The 18,424-nt window shown below is 43.2% G+C and overlaps 1 protein-coding gene across 3 annotated transcripts in view; it reads left to right on the top strand.

The window, feature by feature from the left end:
- PDE2A (phosphodiesterase 2A) overlaps positions 1–18,424 on the top strand; it is a 1,179,840-nt gene that overhangs the window by 495,248 nt on the left and 666,168 nt on the right. For all 3 annotated transcript variants that reach the window (XM_085623379.1, XM_085623380.1, XM_085623381.1), the window contains one exon: positions 5,210–5,299. In XM_085623379.1, the coding sequence (XP_085479505.1) occupies positions 5,210–5,299 (90 nt within the window). The remainder of the gene's footprint in view (positions 1–5,209; positions 5,300–18,424) is intronic.

Here is an 18,424-nt window from a genome sequence, read left to right as displayed (position 1 = left end):
CGAATAGACTTTGTTTCTAGCATCTCATATCCGAGTGCCACTGTGAGATGTAAAGCGGCACGCATAGGTGAATTAGGGAGGATTGCTGTGATGAACCCACTACAGGGAACGCATTATGGGTGTTTCAGTAAGTGGAACTTAAAATATGGAATCTGACTTTGCTTATTGGGGCTTTGCAGAGAGTTACACTAGCTGCCGGAAGTCACAAAGGTGCTTTTCCGTGCAGCTTTCTTAAAGAAGGCACTGACGATACACTATTACATAGTTTATTTTTGACGCCTTGCCTATTGCTACAAACACAATATACATCTCAAGCACAGCTCATGGCACTATGAGGCTCTCCCTAAAACCGCACACCTAAAACAAAGCATGCAAACATTTACAATTACTAGTGTAACATTCAAGTAGCAGTTGGGTGTCACTCAAAATGTCATATGCATGATGTATAGATCCCACACATAAGCACACAGCAAATACAGAATAGTCACACATAGGCAATGGATTAGCCAGAAAATTAAAACACCTCCCACTTTGAACTAAAGCTCCTATGGCACCAAGAAAGCAAAGAAAATCATCACAACCCCCCCCCAAACCGACAGAAGAGCTCTCTTGTCCAAGGATCTAGTCATACATCCATCCAGCAAACCCCTGATATCCACCATTTCACATTTACATTCTGTCATCCATTAAATCTTTCATCCGTCATTCAGTCTTTCTCCATTCATTCTGTCCTTCCATCTGTGTGCACATCCATATCCAAACCTATTCAACCGTATGCAAACCTATTCATCATCTATCCTTCCATCCATCATTTCACTCATCCAGCCACCATCCATCCACCCTTTCACTCAATCCATCCTTTCACTCATCATCCACTCTTCCACCCATCCATCCATTCACTCATCCATCCATTTACTCTTTCACCCAATCCATCCTTTCACTCATCCATCCACTCTTCCACCCATCCATCCATTTACTCATCCATTCATTCACTCATCCACGCAATCATTTACCCTTTCACCTATCCAGCCATCCTTTCACTTATTCATACATCCACCCAGTCACTCATCCGTCCACCCATTCACCCATACACCCTTTTACTCATCCATCCATTCATCCTTTCTTCCAGCTCTCCACCCTCCCTTTCACTCATCTATGCATCCTTTCACTCATCCATCTATACATTCTTCTTTTCACTCATCCATGCACCCAATCGTCAATCTAATGCGCCAATCATCCATCCATACTTTCACTCATCCATCCTCCCTTTCTCTATCCAGTCCCCTTTCACTTAGCCATCCATCCTTCCATCCACCCTTCACCCATCCACCCACCCATCCATCTACTCATCCGCTCATGAATCCATCAATTGACCCTAGCACTCATCCATCCTTTCACTCATCCATCCATCCTTTCTCTCATCCATCCACCCTTTCACTCATCTATCCATCCATTTGTCCATCTACCCTCCCTTTCACTCACTTGTCCATACTCACATCCACCCTTTCACTCATCCATTCATTCACCTTTTCACTTATCAATTCATCGATCCATCCATCATTTCACTCTTCGATCCACCTATTCACCCGCCCATCATATACACTTTCACTCATCCATCCATCCTTTCACTCATGCATCCACCCTTTTACTCATCCATCTACCCTTCCACCCATACATCCATCTATTTACCCTCAGCCATCCTTCCACTCACTCATTCATCCATAATTTCTCTTGGTATCCATTCATTCACCCTTTCCTTCATCCTTTCACCCTTTCACTCATCCATTATCCTTTCACTAATCCATCCAGCCATTCACTCATTCCTTCATTTACTTACTCACCCACCTTTTCACATTAATATGAGCTGAGCCTTTGTCTGCGGAGCTGCAGACAGAAGAGGCCCCATCAAGAACTTCACCCCTGCTGTAGTTCCTTAAGCAAGGGGTGGGGTGAGGGGCGTGTTCACTATGCACCTGCACCTGAAATGAGTAATGCATGATGCACAGTGCCAGGACGTTAGGTGACTGTGACATGTTGTTTCCAGGGCTTTAAGTGGGATGAAAAAGCTGGGGGTCTCTCCAAGGGGCGTGTCTGATGTAATTAAGGGCGTGGCTTAAAACACCTAAGCTAAAAATATGTGCTTAGCAGAGTGTGCCGCCTGTCTGGTATTTTGCTGTTTCTGTCATTTCATCCAGTAACTTACACCTACAACAAGCCATGATATTGGCTTTGTAAATGGATGTTAGATGCATAAAATTAAAAAGCAGCAACTATGGCTTCATTGTATATAATTTAGAAAATGCTTCAGCTCTGAAATAATGAGACTGTGAAAGAACTATAACCTCTTTCAGCGGCTTCATTTCATGAACTGGCACATAGCAGCATGGGCGTTTATTTAAATTTGTTTTTGTACATTACTTCCGTCTACCAGAATGCCCTCTCCTCTCCCATGAAATAAGTGGGTGTTCAGGGACATTTTCTCTCCTATTTACACACTTTCACCTGCCTTTTTGGGAGATTAGTTGCATGTGTAAAGGGGAATAGGAAATGCAAGCAGTAGTTTCCGGAATATCCACAAAATAAAAATTGTATGATGCTTCTCTATGCTTAATTTGACCCTGGGGTTGCAGGTGAGGGTCCACCCCACCAACGCAACTTTTTAGGGGCAAGCACTTATTTTTCTTTATCAGACTTTGACTCAGAGCAAGAGAGGGAAATCAATAAATCAAGCATTTGTAAAGTGCACACTGTCACCCTTGGGTGTATCTGGGCGCTGTGCCAGTGTAGAAGTGCCAGGTCTTGAGTCCCTTTCTGAAGTCTGACAGCAAGGGGGCTGTATGGAGCTGGAAGGAAAGGTCGTTCCAGGTCTTGGCAGTGATGTAGGAAAAAGAGCAGCCACCGCTGCGGCTGTGCCGGATGCGGAGAGAGGGAGCGAGGGCGAGTAAGGAGGAGTGCGGGTGTCTGGAGGGTTGATGGAAGCTCAGTCGATGGTTGATGTAGGTGGGTCTTAGGTTGTGGAGGGCTTTGCATGAGTGTTTGAGGATCTTGAATTGGCATCTCTTCTGAATGGGGAGCCAGTGACGGTCTCTAAGGTGGGGAGCAACGTGGGTTCATTTGGGGAGGTCCATGATGAGTCTGGCTGCGGCGTTCAGTAAGGTAAAGGGAAAAACACACAAAAAGTAAAGAGGAGAAAGAGTAGGATAGAAAAAAGGTACAAAGAGAGAAAGAAGGGATGAATAAGAACCACATACGAGTGAAAGAAAGGGGCAGGAAATGTATGGTGGTGGAAGAAAGAAGCAGGAGGTGGAATCTAAACTGTGCAGCATTGGTAGTTGGCAACCACGACATTCCTCCGCGATGGTTGCAGGCTTCTGGGAAACGTTTTGGGCACAGACACTTAGTATTTTACAAATTAAGTACTGCATTCTCTACCTTCCCGGTTGCCGCCCTCTGCCTTGGGTACACTCCTGTGCACGTCCACATACCACCCTAAACCCTAAAATACACCATACTGCTGGGATTTTCGATGCTGTTATAGTGTGTCTGCGAGGGTAAATATCCTCAGCTCCTGATTCTGGCAATCACAAGCGGTAGTTTTTGGCCATAAAAGTTATTTATGCACCAGCTTATGCCAGTGCGGTCCATGCATGCCTACCAGCTTCTTCAGTCAGTTCAAAATGCCTTGGTCTTTGGCTAATCCAGAAGCGACGCAAGTGCCCCGCTGGTAAGAAATCTGCCCTGACTCCCTAGGACGAAATAAATGAATAGGGTGCAAACTGTTGTCCTGGACTTTGAGGCAGATTCAAGAGTAGTTACCTTTAAAGCCTAGACAGAAAACTGTGCTATATGTACCTGGACAAGCATTCAGTCACCAGGCCCTCTTCTTTGACTTGTGCCCAGGTGTAGATATAGAAACAGATGAGGCTCTGCAATCTGCCAGATTCTGGAATTTATTGCAAGAAGAGATTAGGAAATGCACTATTCTAATTAATTTTTATAAACATTAATATCTTTTCCATTTCTATAGGTTCAGTGTCTTTTTAAGAATTTGCCATTGTGCTTTTGTTTGTGTTTCCAAATGTTAGCACAAATGTTGATGTAAAGATATAATGTAATGTAATATAGAAGGATTTGTAGAGCACCGACTAATCACCCATGAGGGTCTCTAGGCGCTGAGTAGCTGCGGAAGGTCTGGAGCATCAGTCGAAGAGCCAGGACTTGAGTTTCTTGAGGAATGTTGTGAGCGAGGTGGCTGTTCCGATGTCCTGTGGGGGGGTCTTTCAGATCCTTGCTGCTAGACAGGTGAATTAGCGGCCTCCTGCCCTGCTTCTGCCAATGTGGGGAATGTGTACGATGGACAGCGAGGCCGATCAGGGGTTGCGGTTTGGCCGGTGTAAGTGCAGATGGCGGTTGAGGTAGGTAGGTCCATTGTGATGCAGTGCTATGTAGGCAAGGGTTAGTATTTTGGAGTGGCAGCGTTTCTGGTAGGCCTGGGCAGTAAATTCCATTCCGCTCGCGGAATTTGGGTAATTTCGCGTTCCGCGGAGAGCACGGAGATGCCCAAAATTCTGCGTTCCGCGGCTTCGTGAAATTTTTTGCTTGTTCGCGTTCTCAAAATGTGTGTTAGCAAGATATTTCCCCCCGAGCACGCAAACAGCGTCGCGAACAGGAAACAAGCATCGCGAATAAGCAATTCCATGTGTTCGCTGAATTTCTGCGTGTTCGTGGAGATTTTTTACCGTTTCGTGGAGCTTTGCGTAGCGCGACTATGCAAATTACGCCCACCCCTAGTTTCTGGACGGGGAGCCAATGGCGTTCCCAGAGGTGAGGCGTGATGGGTGCAGTGGGGTAGGTTTGAAACCAGTCTGGCAGCGGTGTTTTAGATGGTCTGGAGTTTGTGTGTGAGGTGGGCGGGTATTCCGTAGTAGAATGCCTTGCCGCAGTCTAACGTGCTCGTGATCAATACCTGGGTTACAGTCTTTCTGTTGTCCATAATTTACCAGCTGTTGGTATAAAAAGTCTCTGGTACATTCTGTGAAATACATAAATGATGGTGTTAAAATCCCACCAGTAATTTATAAATGTTAGTGCAAACTTGATGTAGTGAAAACAATGTAATCTGGCTCATTGTGCGTTATGCTGTTTTATCTAAGCTCCTCAGCAATTTACACACACCTCATAGCTAGTCTTTTTTCTCTCTCTCTCCTAGGATGCCTTGCTGAGTTTGGGGTCCGTCATCGATGTCTCCTGCATACGGGAAGTCATCAAAGATGCTCTCACCGCCGTCCTCCCAAAAGTGGTAAGGCTGAGGCCAGCGGCCGCCTTCCTTATTCTCTTGGCTTGTGATTTGCTCACTCGTTCATGGAGCTGTCTAATTGACTATTGGGAACAAGAAATGCGGCCAATCAGTACTTAAAAATTCAGGGACACAGCATCCCTAAATAAATGATCATTGCTCATAGGCTCAGCACATTTTCGTGTCCTCTTTACAAGGCCAAATAAAAAGTATAAATGAATGTTCCCCAAACTGAACTGACCTGGACATTTTAAAAGTTAGACTTTTTGCTCCTTGGAATTACATTGTTTACTCTTAAGTAAGTGCATTTTTCCTTGAGTTAATTATTTGAAATGAATACAATACATCATCGCAAAATAAAGATAATCTAATTGAAATTTGTATGAGCAGATCAAGTATCCGTTCCGGTCCTGGTGTCAAGATATTTTATGCACAAATGGTAAAAAGCTGTGTTAGTCACGAATCTTTAAAGTCTTTTTTAGAAAATTAAAATTACAATGGAAATAAATTTGGAGACAGAGCACAATCATTATATATTCCACATTGCATTAGAATGAAAACAACTAAAAATATTGAAACAAGATTTATTATGGACAATCTCTCAATTTATAAATATTTCATCAGAAACTAGCAGAGATCACAAATCAAAATAATGGGTTCCTTTAGTTTTTGGCACTGTTTTTTTTTGTTTTGTTTCTGTTAAGAGAAAACTAAGTAGTCAAAAAGTAAACATGGTGTTCTTAGAGGAGGCACCCTAGTGAGACCATGTTTGATGCTTGGTAAATATCGACTTCAGAATATTTTTTCTAGTGCCAAGTAACAAGAGACAGATTCTGAAAGTACAACTTTTTTCAAAAAACTGGTGTAATCCTGTGCCTAGGTTCAACCTATTGCATTTGCATCGAGAGACAGTCCCGGGGATGGGAGTGCTTTTTTAAATTATTCATTCGGGGGTGGGGGGGTACTGGAGAAGTAAATGAGAAAAGCTCAGTTCTGCTTTGACCAGAAAGTGCATTTCTGGTCAAAACATAGACTTAAATCAGAGCTCAGTCATGGAATCCTCCTAGGTTCTACTGGGGCAGCAGATTTCAGGAGCTTCCATGGAGGGCTTACCTAAAGGGGGCGTATTTGTGCTGCTGTAGAGCAGTAATGTTCCAGAGTACTACAGCAGACACTGAAACAAATGCAACATTTACCCTATTTTGTTTTGCAAAATATGCTTATGGGAATACCGCAAGACCCTTAATCAATACCCTACCAAGGCCTAGACTTTCTCGCTATGGTTGCTTGGTACAGTATCAACCTAGTACTGCAATATTTCCCAACACTTATTTTGTTTCCACGTCTGTCCATTGCATGTTGCTTATCTTCTGGAGAAAGCACTTGTTTAAGTGTGAGGATGCCCATATATGCGCATGCCATTCAGATGACTGGCTAGCTTGAACAATAGAGAGGCACTCGTAAGATACTAGGCCACATGGGGACAGTGTCACATTCAATCTCACTACAGTGAGTGATCTAGGATTATGGCCTATACTTTAAGGCTGATCAGCATCACTGTTCTTTCTCACCCCTTGCTTCACTTGTGGCGCATTACTGAGCCAGGGCTGAGTCTACTGCACACTGCATTACGCGGTCCAGCGAATGCGAGCGCATACATCGAAGGACACATCCTGATCCTTGGATTGTGTGCTGGAAACTGTAAGTCGATTGGCTTTGAACAGTGGGGTGCCATGGAATTCTGTTACTAAAATGTTTCCGTCAAGAGCTTTCAGATGCTCTTGTGAGTGATAACTAAAGAATCAAAAAGAGTTTGACAGACTGAATTTAATAACATAATCAGAATTTAACATATGAGGGTTTAAAAACTGAAATGGAGAAAGGAAAGCAAAGCAGCTTACAATTGTAATGTTACCCACAAATCTGCTCAATTAAAATAAAGACACGTTTCGGCAAGCCATGAACATAATCTGGTGCTGATAAGAAAGAGGTGAAAGAGGAGTGTGATCTGGGCCTCCAAAACTCTATAATTCTTGCAGTGTCCTTCAAACCAATCATAGCCAGGGTCATCTTAAAAAATGCTGACTATCGTAAAAAGTTATAAATTTAGCAGTACATTTCAAAATGACGAATATTGTAACTTTATACAATTTATAATATATGTGGCCATCATATGGATAGCCCATTCGAATATGTACCGTTCAAGGCCCATCCATTCAAGGAAACACAGGTAAAGCAAGTGACTCTTTCATGAACTTCTAGCCTTCCTGTGAAGCAATATCAGCAAAAGTGTGGTAATCCTTCGAACAAAAATCAAACGCACCAACATTCCGTACGCCATTGTGTTAAAAATCCAGTATACTAACTACAGAAGGCCCAGAATAATGCAACCAAAGCATTTACGGCAGTCCTAGAATCCTCAACTCCAATCCAAGTTTCAGTCCACTATAGTCGAATAACATTCAAACCAAACTCCTGCAGGGACCCACTCCCACAAACCTTCCACAGTAAGTATGTTCCTGGTCAGGATGGCAGCGAACCATAGGTGTGCCCAATGGAATACTCAACCCATGAAAGGAAGGCGCTGGTACCATACAGTGCTTGGCAGAGATGATGGATGGAAATATATTTTTCAGCAAAAAAAGCAGAATGATACAGCTACCTAAAGTTGACCAACAAGGTGAGACGCCTGTCAAAATGGACTTCAAGATTTTTGAAGTTGTGTGACCAGACCTAGGAGGTCAAGCGCCCAACCTAAGAAACTAAGGATTGATATCATTCAATTTTAGGAGTTTTCATGCATCCAAAAATGAACAGTAACAAGCACTCTCAAAAAATAAAATAAAAAATAAGTGACGTTTGTATCCAGCCACAGTAGCATTTAGGCGCTATGAGCACAGGATACATTATAGGTGGAAGGCGAGCAGACTAACATCTGCTTCTAGGCGCAGAGAAGTAATCCCAGCTGGCTGGAAGGAAACTATAGGCTCTCCGTGGGGGGCACAAACTCACACCAGTGCCATGTCACCATGAGGGCACACGTACCCACCAACAATACTGTCAGGTCCACAACTAGCACTCTGTGCCAAGACCTGCATAGGAAGGGAGGGAAAGCACATTCTAGCAGCAGACACAGCAGGGACAGCACGGCGAGAGACAAACACTCCCCAAAATTATAGGAACAATGTGATAGAAAGGAATCTCGTTGTAAAGATTAAAACCTTGCAAATGCTCATTTAAGGATTATCTTCTGTGGTGACCCCAGAGAATTTACCAGCCACAGAGTATAAAATGCCTTCCATATGGTATCAAAATTCACTAAGTTCCAAAACTACTTCAAGGTAAATCTCGTCAAAGAATTATTTTTTTTTAGAAATGGGAACAGCCATTTCCCTATCTACATAACACAGGAAGTGGGAATTTGCTTGCATTTGCATTTTTGGGGTAGCTTTAATCTTATTTTGTAGGACGCTCATAAACGCTGCTATTTTTAAGAGCCTCGGGTAACTGCAGGGTTAAGTTTTCTGTTGCTCCAGAGATCTCTCTCTTCATAGCTCCAGGGATTGATAGAATATCCCTGCAGACCTGGCACCTAGGCTCCAACTAACACATAACATTGACACCTTGCTTACAGCTGCAGGGCATATCATCCAAATCAACTACTTCTGAGATAGGGGAGGACTGCACCAGCAGTAAATATGGGATGGGTGGGATTTTACTGGGAAGCTGACAGTACCTTCCTACAGAAGAGTGCAGAAAGAGAATTCTGATAAATCTTTCCAAGCCTCCATCCTCAACAGGAAGGCAGCAAATCATTATGAGCTGTTACAGCTCAGTTATCAACTTTTGCTATGGATTCCACTTCAACTTTTTCCATCTCCTGACTGGTTAGCAAGTCTCTGGCTGTTGTGAAAGCCAAATTATAGTGCAAAGCTCTTTATTTTCAGCGTGGTGTCTGGTAATTGTCTCCCTATCGCCACTGTAGCGTAACCCATTTACACTCTCTGTCAATGTACTTCTTGATGAGGAACAAAACCCTGTTCTCTGAATCTCTTTTGTGATTGAAATTGGCCTGCATTAAGATATTCTAATGGCAGAAGGGCAGTGTCGGCGCTGCGCGGCACGCCTACTCCGCCAGTCATCGCAGAGCGGGAAGCGTGGCACCCATGTTTTGTTTCAAGGGTCATGGCACCTTCTAGAAAACTTGCATTATTTTGTAGACATAGTTATGCTAACAATCTCTATTCAAAGAGGAGAGGAAATGCAGGCCTAATTTTATCCTCTCTCCATCCTATTAGCAGTGAGTCATTGTTGTACTGGAAGAATGGCAGATGCAAAGTATTGTGGGCTCTTTAGAAATAGATCATTAAGCCAACGCGCGTTGGGTTCTGGCACCGCCTGCTTTCTGTCGGAAGCAGCTGACAATTTGTATTCTATTTGCTCATACCATTGTGGGCTTCTTCGAGTTGCCAATTTCCCAGGTCTCAGTGGAAGATTTTAATCTTGAGATGACATATGTGCCATATTTGGATTTGAAGGTGACACTGACCCAGTCAGACAAAAATGGACATAGCTGCAATCTCACAAGGATAATTCCATCTAGCATTAGTAATTGCAATATTCCTAAATGTGATATAGAAGGATGCTGTGTGCGAGAGCCAGCTACCAATCACATGGGGACTGCCAGTGTAGGTACAGAATGCCATGCTCTCCTGACACTAGAGATTCTGTCAGACCGAGGGAGTGGCCGATTGTGCATAGTAAGGAATGGACGCCAGTAAAGGGCAGCCGGGTGTTACATGAGCAACCATGGGCTCTGAGGTCACCGCCTCTGCTGCCCCTATTCTCAGATGTCATGAAGGCAGCAATGGACATTTAAAGTAATTCAGAGCTCTCCTAGTCCTGCCACCCCTCCCATGCCTTTACCCATGTCCTCAGGAGCAAAATGGCGACTGTTGAGGGTCATATGGTGGGGCAAAAGGTCAACCCTGCAATGCCATTGGGTGGGGCGTAGTATGAGGTGCATCATATTTGCTTCCTATGACTTTCTGCTGAATCACGTCAATGTTTTGAGAGTTGGGCGGATCTTCCTGGATTCAAGCTGGTTTGCAGGCATCCATGCTTGGGGATCTGTTCTAAAGGGGGGTGCGGCTGTGAGGCCTTTTGCCCTGTCTCTGAAGTTCTCAGGGTTCCTATATCAGTGCCATGGATAAAACTGTCTGTTCATCTTACTGGCTCAGATTAGCGGGTGCAAAGATCCACTCAGTTTGCGTGACCCACCAGTGGTAGCCAGAGAGGAGTAGGCAACGTTTTCCCATAGCATATTTGATGAAAGTTGATCCCTAATACAATAAAATCAATCAAGATCAATGCTCAGTGAGCACTTTTACATTTTTAACACAACATAATATAATACAACCAAGATGCAGACTTTTTCTCTCAAATGGCTATCTAACCTCTGGTCCAGAGAATGAGCCAGGGGAAAGAAGGGCGCGCGTAGCCCTCTAGTTTTTGCTTCGGTTTTCTATTAGAAGACAATCGCCGGCCAGTGTTGCTACGGGAGAGGAGTTTACAGCATTGCTTGATCACAGTCCTTGGAAATCTGCTGCGATTTCTTAAGCAGAATAGGGGAGGTTTGCTGCTGTGGCAGAAAACAAGGACAGGAACAGAGTTCCTGCAATTAAATTAGTTTAGGGTCATTGTAGCTAAGGTTCCTGCAGTGACTCAGAGCACTACGTCATCTGTGTTCCTGCTTGAAGGACAACACAGACCAATAGTTCTGTAACTAACAGTGGTTGCTCACTTTTTCTGGTGCCCATGTGGTACCTTGACATCTTGTTAGGGAGCAGATTGGGTTACGACCATGTTGAAATCTCTCGCAGTACCAGTCACTAGAGTGTTTCTTTCACTGGAGGATGCCTACTATCAAGTGGCTTGAGTGGGGCTTCTCGGAGCTATGGGAGGCTGGTTCTAGGAAAGGGTGATATATGAGGTGTCTCTTTGGCCGGACCTCAAAATCCCACTGACGGACGTAAGAAGTGGTCTCCTAATGTCTCCCGACTTACCTACAGCCCATGTGGGTGGTCACAGGTTCTAGTCCAATGCCAAGCAGAATGAGTGTGCTGTGGTATTGAGGGAGGGGTGTGTCGCCATCATCTGTTCAGCTTGGACCAATCTCCACAAGGTCTGCACTTAGGTACAGTTGGACCAGGATCACAGGGTGACTCTTCAATCTCAGAAGACTAGCCATATCATTCTATCTGTTGCTATGGCCTTCCTTGTGCTAGAAGATTATTTCAGTCCATATAACATTAGACAGACAGACAAGCTCCTCAAGCCAGGTTGCATACTCACTTTCTTCTGGCGTTGTCCTATCAGGTGGGAAGCAGCAGCATGGAGCTCTCGCCTCCAGGGAGCATTGTTCTGCCCAAAGCACGAGTCCAGTCTGTGGTTCTCAAAGTAGATACTGGAAATGTTTACCATCTACTTGTTACAGAGGAGCTGAACACGAGTCCAGGTCCTGTTAATGCGAGAGTCTTATTTTATTTATTTATTTATTTATTTATTTATTTATTTATTTATTTAATCCTTAACATGCGTCCACAGATTCCACTTAAGGCCATGACAGTCAATAATAAACAGTGAGTTAAAATACAAGATGAGTATAAACAAAGTACATTATACAAAAATGTGTAGAGATCAATTTATATCAAGAAAGCTCCTAAAACTCCTTATTAATCAATAACAAATAGAAACACAGGAAACAAAGTCATTCAGATCCTGTTTGTCATGGATGACAAGAAACCCAATCCTTGTTAATCCACACATTATCACCCAATGGGATCTTGTTAAATAATATTTCATAAAGAATCTACGCACAAGAAGACATAAGTTGGTCTTTAAATAAAATTTCATCTTACCACGTCGTACGAACCCAGTTGTAATCTTTTTATTTGTAAACAATAATATTGCAAATCAATCTGTAAACTTTTATTTTCAGCATGCTTTATCAAGTGCCACTTGATTGGATCAGTAACCCCTCATCATTATTTATGGACAACTGCTGTAAACAATAAGAATATACAATTCCGAAAGTGTACGTTTTTTTAGTATCCCTAGCAAGTTCTCACCAAATTACTTTTTTCAATGAATTTTCAGGACTCCTGAATAATTAATAAAAATATCGAATTATTTGTCAGTAGGCAGGGAAAATAATATTCTTAATGCCCAGGTCAAGACAAATCATTTTGAGAGAGATAGAGGAACTTACGACAAGGTAACTGTTAGAAATGGGGTTTCTGGTTGGCAGAGGTAGGCACCCAGTCCAAGCAGGAACCACAATACTAGTCAGGGTAAGTCACAAACACACCATAAATGAACCTGTGCTCACCCTCTGGTAGCTTGGCACAGTGCAATCAGGCTTACCCTGCTTCTACTCCATTTAAAGCAACGGGGACCACACTAGCAATACACACCTTTAACAGCAAATAAACGTCCCTCCTTCCTTGTGCGTTAAAAACTGCAAAAGGCCAATTCTTGTAGGCTTTGCTTATGCAGCCTGAAAGGTATTTTGTGGGACCCAAGACACATTATTTGAGAGTTTAGCCAGGCAGACACTCTTGTTTTCTGTGGCCTGCCTCGACAACATAGCTTAAGCTAGCAGGGGGTTGTTTTTCAGCCTTGAGCCAACCATCTCAATATGACCACCTTGTATGCAGTTTTTCTAAGACGGAAAAGGCTATGTCCATAGGTTGACCAAGCAATCACCGCAAATTCCCAACACCAGAAGACACCATCAATTATTATAAAATCATGCATTTCCAATCCTGTGAGGGTGCCTTGAGCATCAGCATCTTCCAGAGGTCTAGTCATAGAGGAAACCCAAACTAAGGAGACGATCCATAAATCATCGATACCTCTTATGTGCTTGTCCCAACTCCTGGAGTCCTAATGGAACGTTCACACTTTCCTGCCATCTGCTTCCTGGATCCATACTATGTCGCCGCAGGCCTGCGCTATAGCTTGGGTGTAGGAAGGAAGCTGGGAGTCATGGCAGAATGTATTGTAGATTTGGAGCAAATCACTTACCAGGATAATTCTCCTTTCTTCTGGCAGGTTACTAGCTTTAAATATATATCCATGGGAATAGGTTAGTTAAATGGTTCACTTGAAGCATCCCTTTTCTTCAAGTAGGTTCCCTTTTCTGTACTTTAATTTGAATTTACTTCAATCAGGAATGTTCTTACATCTCATAAATGGTAAGAAAAATCAAAATCTGTTTTCAGTCTCCCCATGTACAACTGCATATCTCAGAGTAATTTTGGTAATTCTGCTTTATTATTTGACACAGACTTAATGATAATACGATTACGTGGCTCACCTAATTCGGGGAAAAAAAATCCTACTGCACATTTAGTGAGCGCAAACGGTTGCTTGTGCTGCCATTTGGTTGCATTTAGTGCTATTTCCATAGCGCAAAAAGCAACCTCACATCCATTTTGGATGCAAGGCGATTTTCGCGATAAGCTAGTGCTAAATGCTGGGAGTAAGTCAGGGGAAAATCCTCCCCCAAGTGCACATTTAGTGAGCGTGGGTTTGCTATTCATGCTCTGTTGCATTAAGGGCTATTTCTTAGCGCAAAATGCATCCTCACATGCATTTTGGATGCGTGTGGACATTTTTGAGCTAAGAAAATAGAGCGAAATGTAGAATTGCTGTTCTTGTGTAATTCCGCGTTATCTCATGGGTTTTTGGGGTAATTCTTTGTGATTACGCTTCATGGAATTATACAAGCTACACAAACCCCTAGTCATCATTAACCCCTTCAGTGCCCGCCCCTTTCCCCGCCCTGTGCCGGCGCTTTCATTAGCGGGCGGGGTCTATGACGAGCTGGACTCGTCATGGGCACAGCGCAACCGCGGCCCATGACGAGTCCAGCTCGTCATAGGCATTGAAGAGGTTAAAGAAAAATAATTTCGAAAATAATTATCTTATATTTTTAGGGGACAATACTACAGTTTGCACTGATAATGTTATCACACTGCCGTCTGATGTGGCGTTTTTTGCAAGTGAGAGACAACTTTTCTGAGGCTCATTCAGCAAGCAATAAAAGCCCATATGCCCCGAAAAATAAACAAGCATAAGAAAACACACAAAGAGAGGTAAATTCCTTGCGCTGGACAAGAAACAAATTCTTCTGAGCCGATCCAACGGCAGATCCAAAGGAAACTGTGGTTGGTGGGGCCCATGCCTTTGCATCAGGTAGTTCCAAAACATAAGTTCTGCAGCACCAGTAAGTCTACCCTTTTGGTTGACAGAGCTATAAATAGGTCATGCTGTCCAGTAAAAAAAACACAGATATTTCCCTTTGAGGCGATCAGCTCGAACTAAACAAAACTCATAAATAAATAAGCAGAGGTGGAGCCAACAGGTTGTACCTGTGAGGTGAGGGTACAGACCTATTGACTTTTCCAATGCTTATTTTGGTTTTGCAGTTGGAAAAACCACTGCAAGATCTTTAGTTGTGAAGACACACACAGATGCACGTGCACACATATGGATTGCCATCTTTTAACAGTTTGCCATAAAGCACAACAAAAAACATTCCAAAAAAGCTCCCTTGCATGTGCGCACAGAGTGGCCATATTGGCATAGTTTTTGTTCTAGTTTATTTTTTTTAAACTACTCTAAGATGGCTGTTGTGTGGACTATCTAGGTATGCTTTTTCAAACCAAAGAGGGGTGGAAGCACACTGCTTCACCTCCCAGCAGGGAGAGGTACAGAGACTTGAGAGGATTGTGGCTGCTTTCTCCGCAACCCCAGATAAATTTCATTTTTATCTCTACTGATGAAGGATAATATCCAGAAACACATGTGTCTGGAGATTAACAGCACTAACCTGCACCAACGTTGGTGAAACACTTCAACAAAAATTCAAGTAAGCATTTAAACTGAACTGCATTTACCAGGATGCAAAGGGGCGAACTGTGCTGGGAGGTGAAGCAGTGTTCTCCCATGCCCTTTTGCTTTTAAGATGTCTAACAGGCATGCGAAAGATTGAACACTCATGGCAGGCCATTTTGGAATGTTTTGTCCATAAAGCATAACAAAGGCTTTGCAAAAATACCACTGTGTGTTTCCGCTCACGTGCACACACTTGCACATACACAGGTGTCCATCTTTGAATGGTTTAAAAAACATTCAACGTTGGACACTATTAGAAGCAGGCAGTGGACAGAGCGCTAGGTGCAATTGTGACCCTGGGGGTGTGAGCAGGATTTTTAAAAAACAGAGCAGGGAATGGCAGAAAGGAAAGCAGGAAGCGCGAGGAGAGGAAAAGAGGGAGAAAAATAGCCCTTCATACTCTGCAATGCTATTTCTTGATGTCACCGGTGGAATCCAGCGGAGTCCAATCAAAAAATAATGAGACACAATAGATCTCTTGCCAAAAGGCTGCTAAAGTTGTCAGTAGGCAAGCTTTAAGAAACAAAGGTGTCTTTCCACCCTTTCTCCACCCACAGAAACGCTTGATAAGCCGAAATGTTTTTTATTACATACATTTCGACATAAAATATTCTTAAAAGAAAAAGTCCTAAAAATGCTAAAATAAATGTTTCCTAGTCTTTCGTTTTCAAACTGAATTCTCGCCCTGATTCTTTTCGTACATAAGCGAAAGCAGAAATGTAATGGAAATAGCATATTCCATAGGGAAGAAGAGGAGAGATGATAAGGCAGAGGCAATATATAATAATAAAAAAAATTGGACCACGCAAGCAATGTAGAACAATAAATGCGTGTGCTGTGCTCAAGCTGGAAGATTTGATTTCTAGTTTGACACATTGTGGGTTCCTAAGAGAGCCGGCGGCTTCGCTTTTATCTCTGCCCTGTGATTTTGGTTGAAAGTGACATTATGTCTGAGTGCACACAGCTTTATTCCTTCCTAAAGCACGTTCCGAGCAGGGAGCTCTCTTTCAGGTGAACGTTGGTGATGCTCATCCTGCAATGATTGCTCTCATCCATCCGCCGGGGCGAGCTGGATCTGCAGCAAAGTGCCTTCTTGCCCCCATCATTTGGGACCTGCCAGGACCCCAAGCCCCCAATCCCAGCTGGGAGCGTTGCTTCCCTCCATTATTCCCTCCCTGGTCCCCTGAATGAAATGAAATGAAAATGTATTTTGTATGGCGCGCTTCTGCCCAACGGCGCCTAGGCGCTGCCAGCAACAGGAGGAAAAGCAAAAATAAAGGAGACAAGAAATTAGTCAGAAACCTAGATGATTAAGAGAAAACCTATTGATTAAAAAGCCATGTTTTCAAGTATTTCCTAAATGGAAGAAAGCCTGTGCATATCTTCCGCTGTAGTGGGAGAGAATTAGCCGTACAGTGTAAAAACTTCTACCGTCCGAATGGGCTCTTTTGAATTTAGGAATGATTACGTTGTAGGCTGAAGAGGATCGCAAAGTCCTATATGGAAAGTACCAAGCAAACTTCTGCTTTAGATAGTCCGGACCTGAGCCATGCAAAGTCTCTAATGCAACACATATAGCTTCAAAGTCAATGCGCTAACGGATGGGTCGCCAATGAAGCTGGACTAAAGCCTGTGATGCTTGGACTCCCAAGCAACAAGCGCGCTGCAGCATTCTGCAGAGCCTGCAGTTTGTTTAAAAGTCTCTGCTGCATGTTCATCTATAAGGCGTTACAATAGTCCAGTTTCGAGAGCACAAGGGCGGTAACAATCAACTTCTGCAAATCTTGCGGAGTAAACGGAAAGACCTTCCTCAAGATCTTTAAGACAAAAAAAGATGAAGAGGTCACTACATTGATTTGGTTTACAAATGGCAATATGTCACTGAAAACGATCCCAATGTTTTTACTTGAGAGCCCGGTATTGGTAGAGCTCCTAATTCCTGCGGCCACCAAGCTGGAGACCGAAATGAAGTATTATTACCCAACAGGAGTACTTCAGTTTTTCCGGAGTACAATTTCAAACAATTATTGGACATCCAGTTGCTGATTTGTGACACGCAGCTGTGAAATCTACTTGCTGAATTCTCTGGATTCCTGGATCCTGAGACCACAATCTGGGCGTCGTTTGCATAGCTCATCACTCAGAACCCAAACATTTTAATGAGTCTGGGCAAAGGAGTAACATAAAGATTGAAAAGGGCGGGGTTCAGAAACAAATCCTGAGGTACTGCACACGGTAAAGAAAAAGAACTGGCCTTCCATAGGAATAAATGGTTCTCTATCTGATAGGAATGATTTCAGAAGAGCAAGGGCTGTTCCCATGATGCCTAAGGAGTGGAGACGGTCGATCAATAAAACATGATTTACCGTATCAAATGCAGCCGAGAGATCCAACAGGATCAAAGTGCATTACTTCCTTTATCTAAAGAGGCTCTCAGCTCTTCTGAGGCAACGATCAGGACTGATCGGAGCTGTGTTCACTCCTGAAACTGAATTGCGGTGGGTCCAGGAGGTGATTGGAATCGAGAATTAGGCCAGTTCTTTGTTTAACACCTTTTCAACAATTTTGGTTGGGAAAGGGAGGCGTGAAATTGGCCGATAATTGTTGGTGTCCAAAGGACTAAGGTTGGATTTCTTAAGTAATTGCAGAATAGAGGCTATTTTCCATGCTTTCGGGAAATAGCCATGGCAGAACATTTCATTAAAAATGTTTGCCAAATGGCTAGATATTGTTTCAGGGACTAATTGCATGATTTTAGGAGGATAGGGGCCCAAGGGAGAGCCAGATGTTATATAGTGGTGAAGGTCCACCCCTTGATCAGTCACCAGGGCTGAAAATGATGAAATAAGTTCTGACACAGAGTGAGCGATGCCTTTCCCATCATGCCATCTTAATCTATCTGTAATAGCAAAGGAAGAACTGATAGGGTGGGGCCTCAAGTTTGTCTCTTTCTTGCCCTGCCCTCTTTTCTATCACTTCTGCTGGGGAGGGTGGACACTACTGCCCTCTAGTGGCCCATTTTGCACTTTCCTGTTCATCTTTGAAAAGAAGATTTTTGCTGGTGGTTATTTACTAGGCAAAAATAGGTGAAAACTGGAAAACCGGACATATCTAAAGTAAACAACAAAGCATAGCACAATACCATACACAAAGCAACAAATCACA

Source organism: Triturus cristatus, chromosome 8 (genome assembly GCF_964204655.1).
Source record: "Triturus cristatus chromosome 8, aTriCri1.1, whole genome shotgun sequence".
Taxonomy (NCBI): Eukaryota; Metazoa; Chordata; class Amphibia; order Caudata; family Salamandridae; genus Triturus; species Triturus cristatus.
The sequence above is the reverse complement of the archived record's forward strand: the minus strand, read 5'-3'. Positions and strand labels throughout refer to the sequence as shown.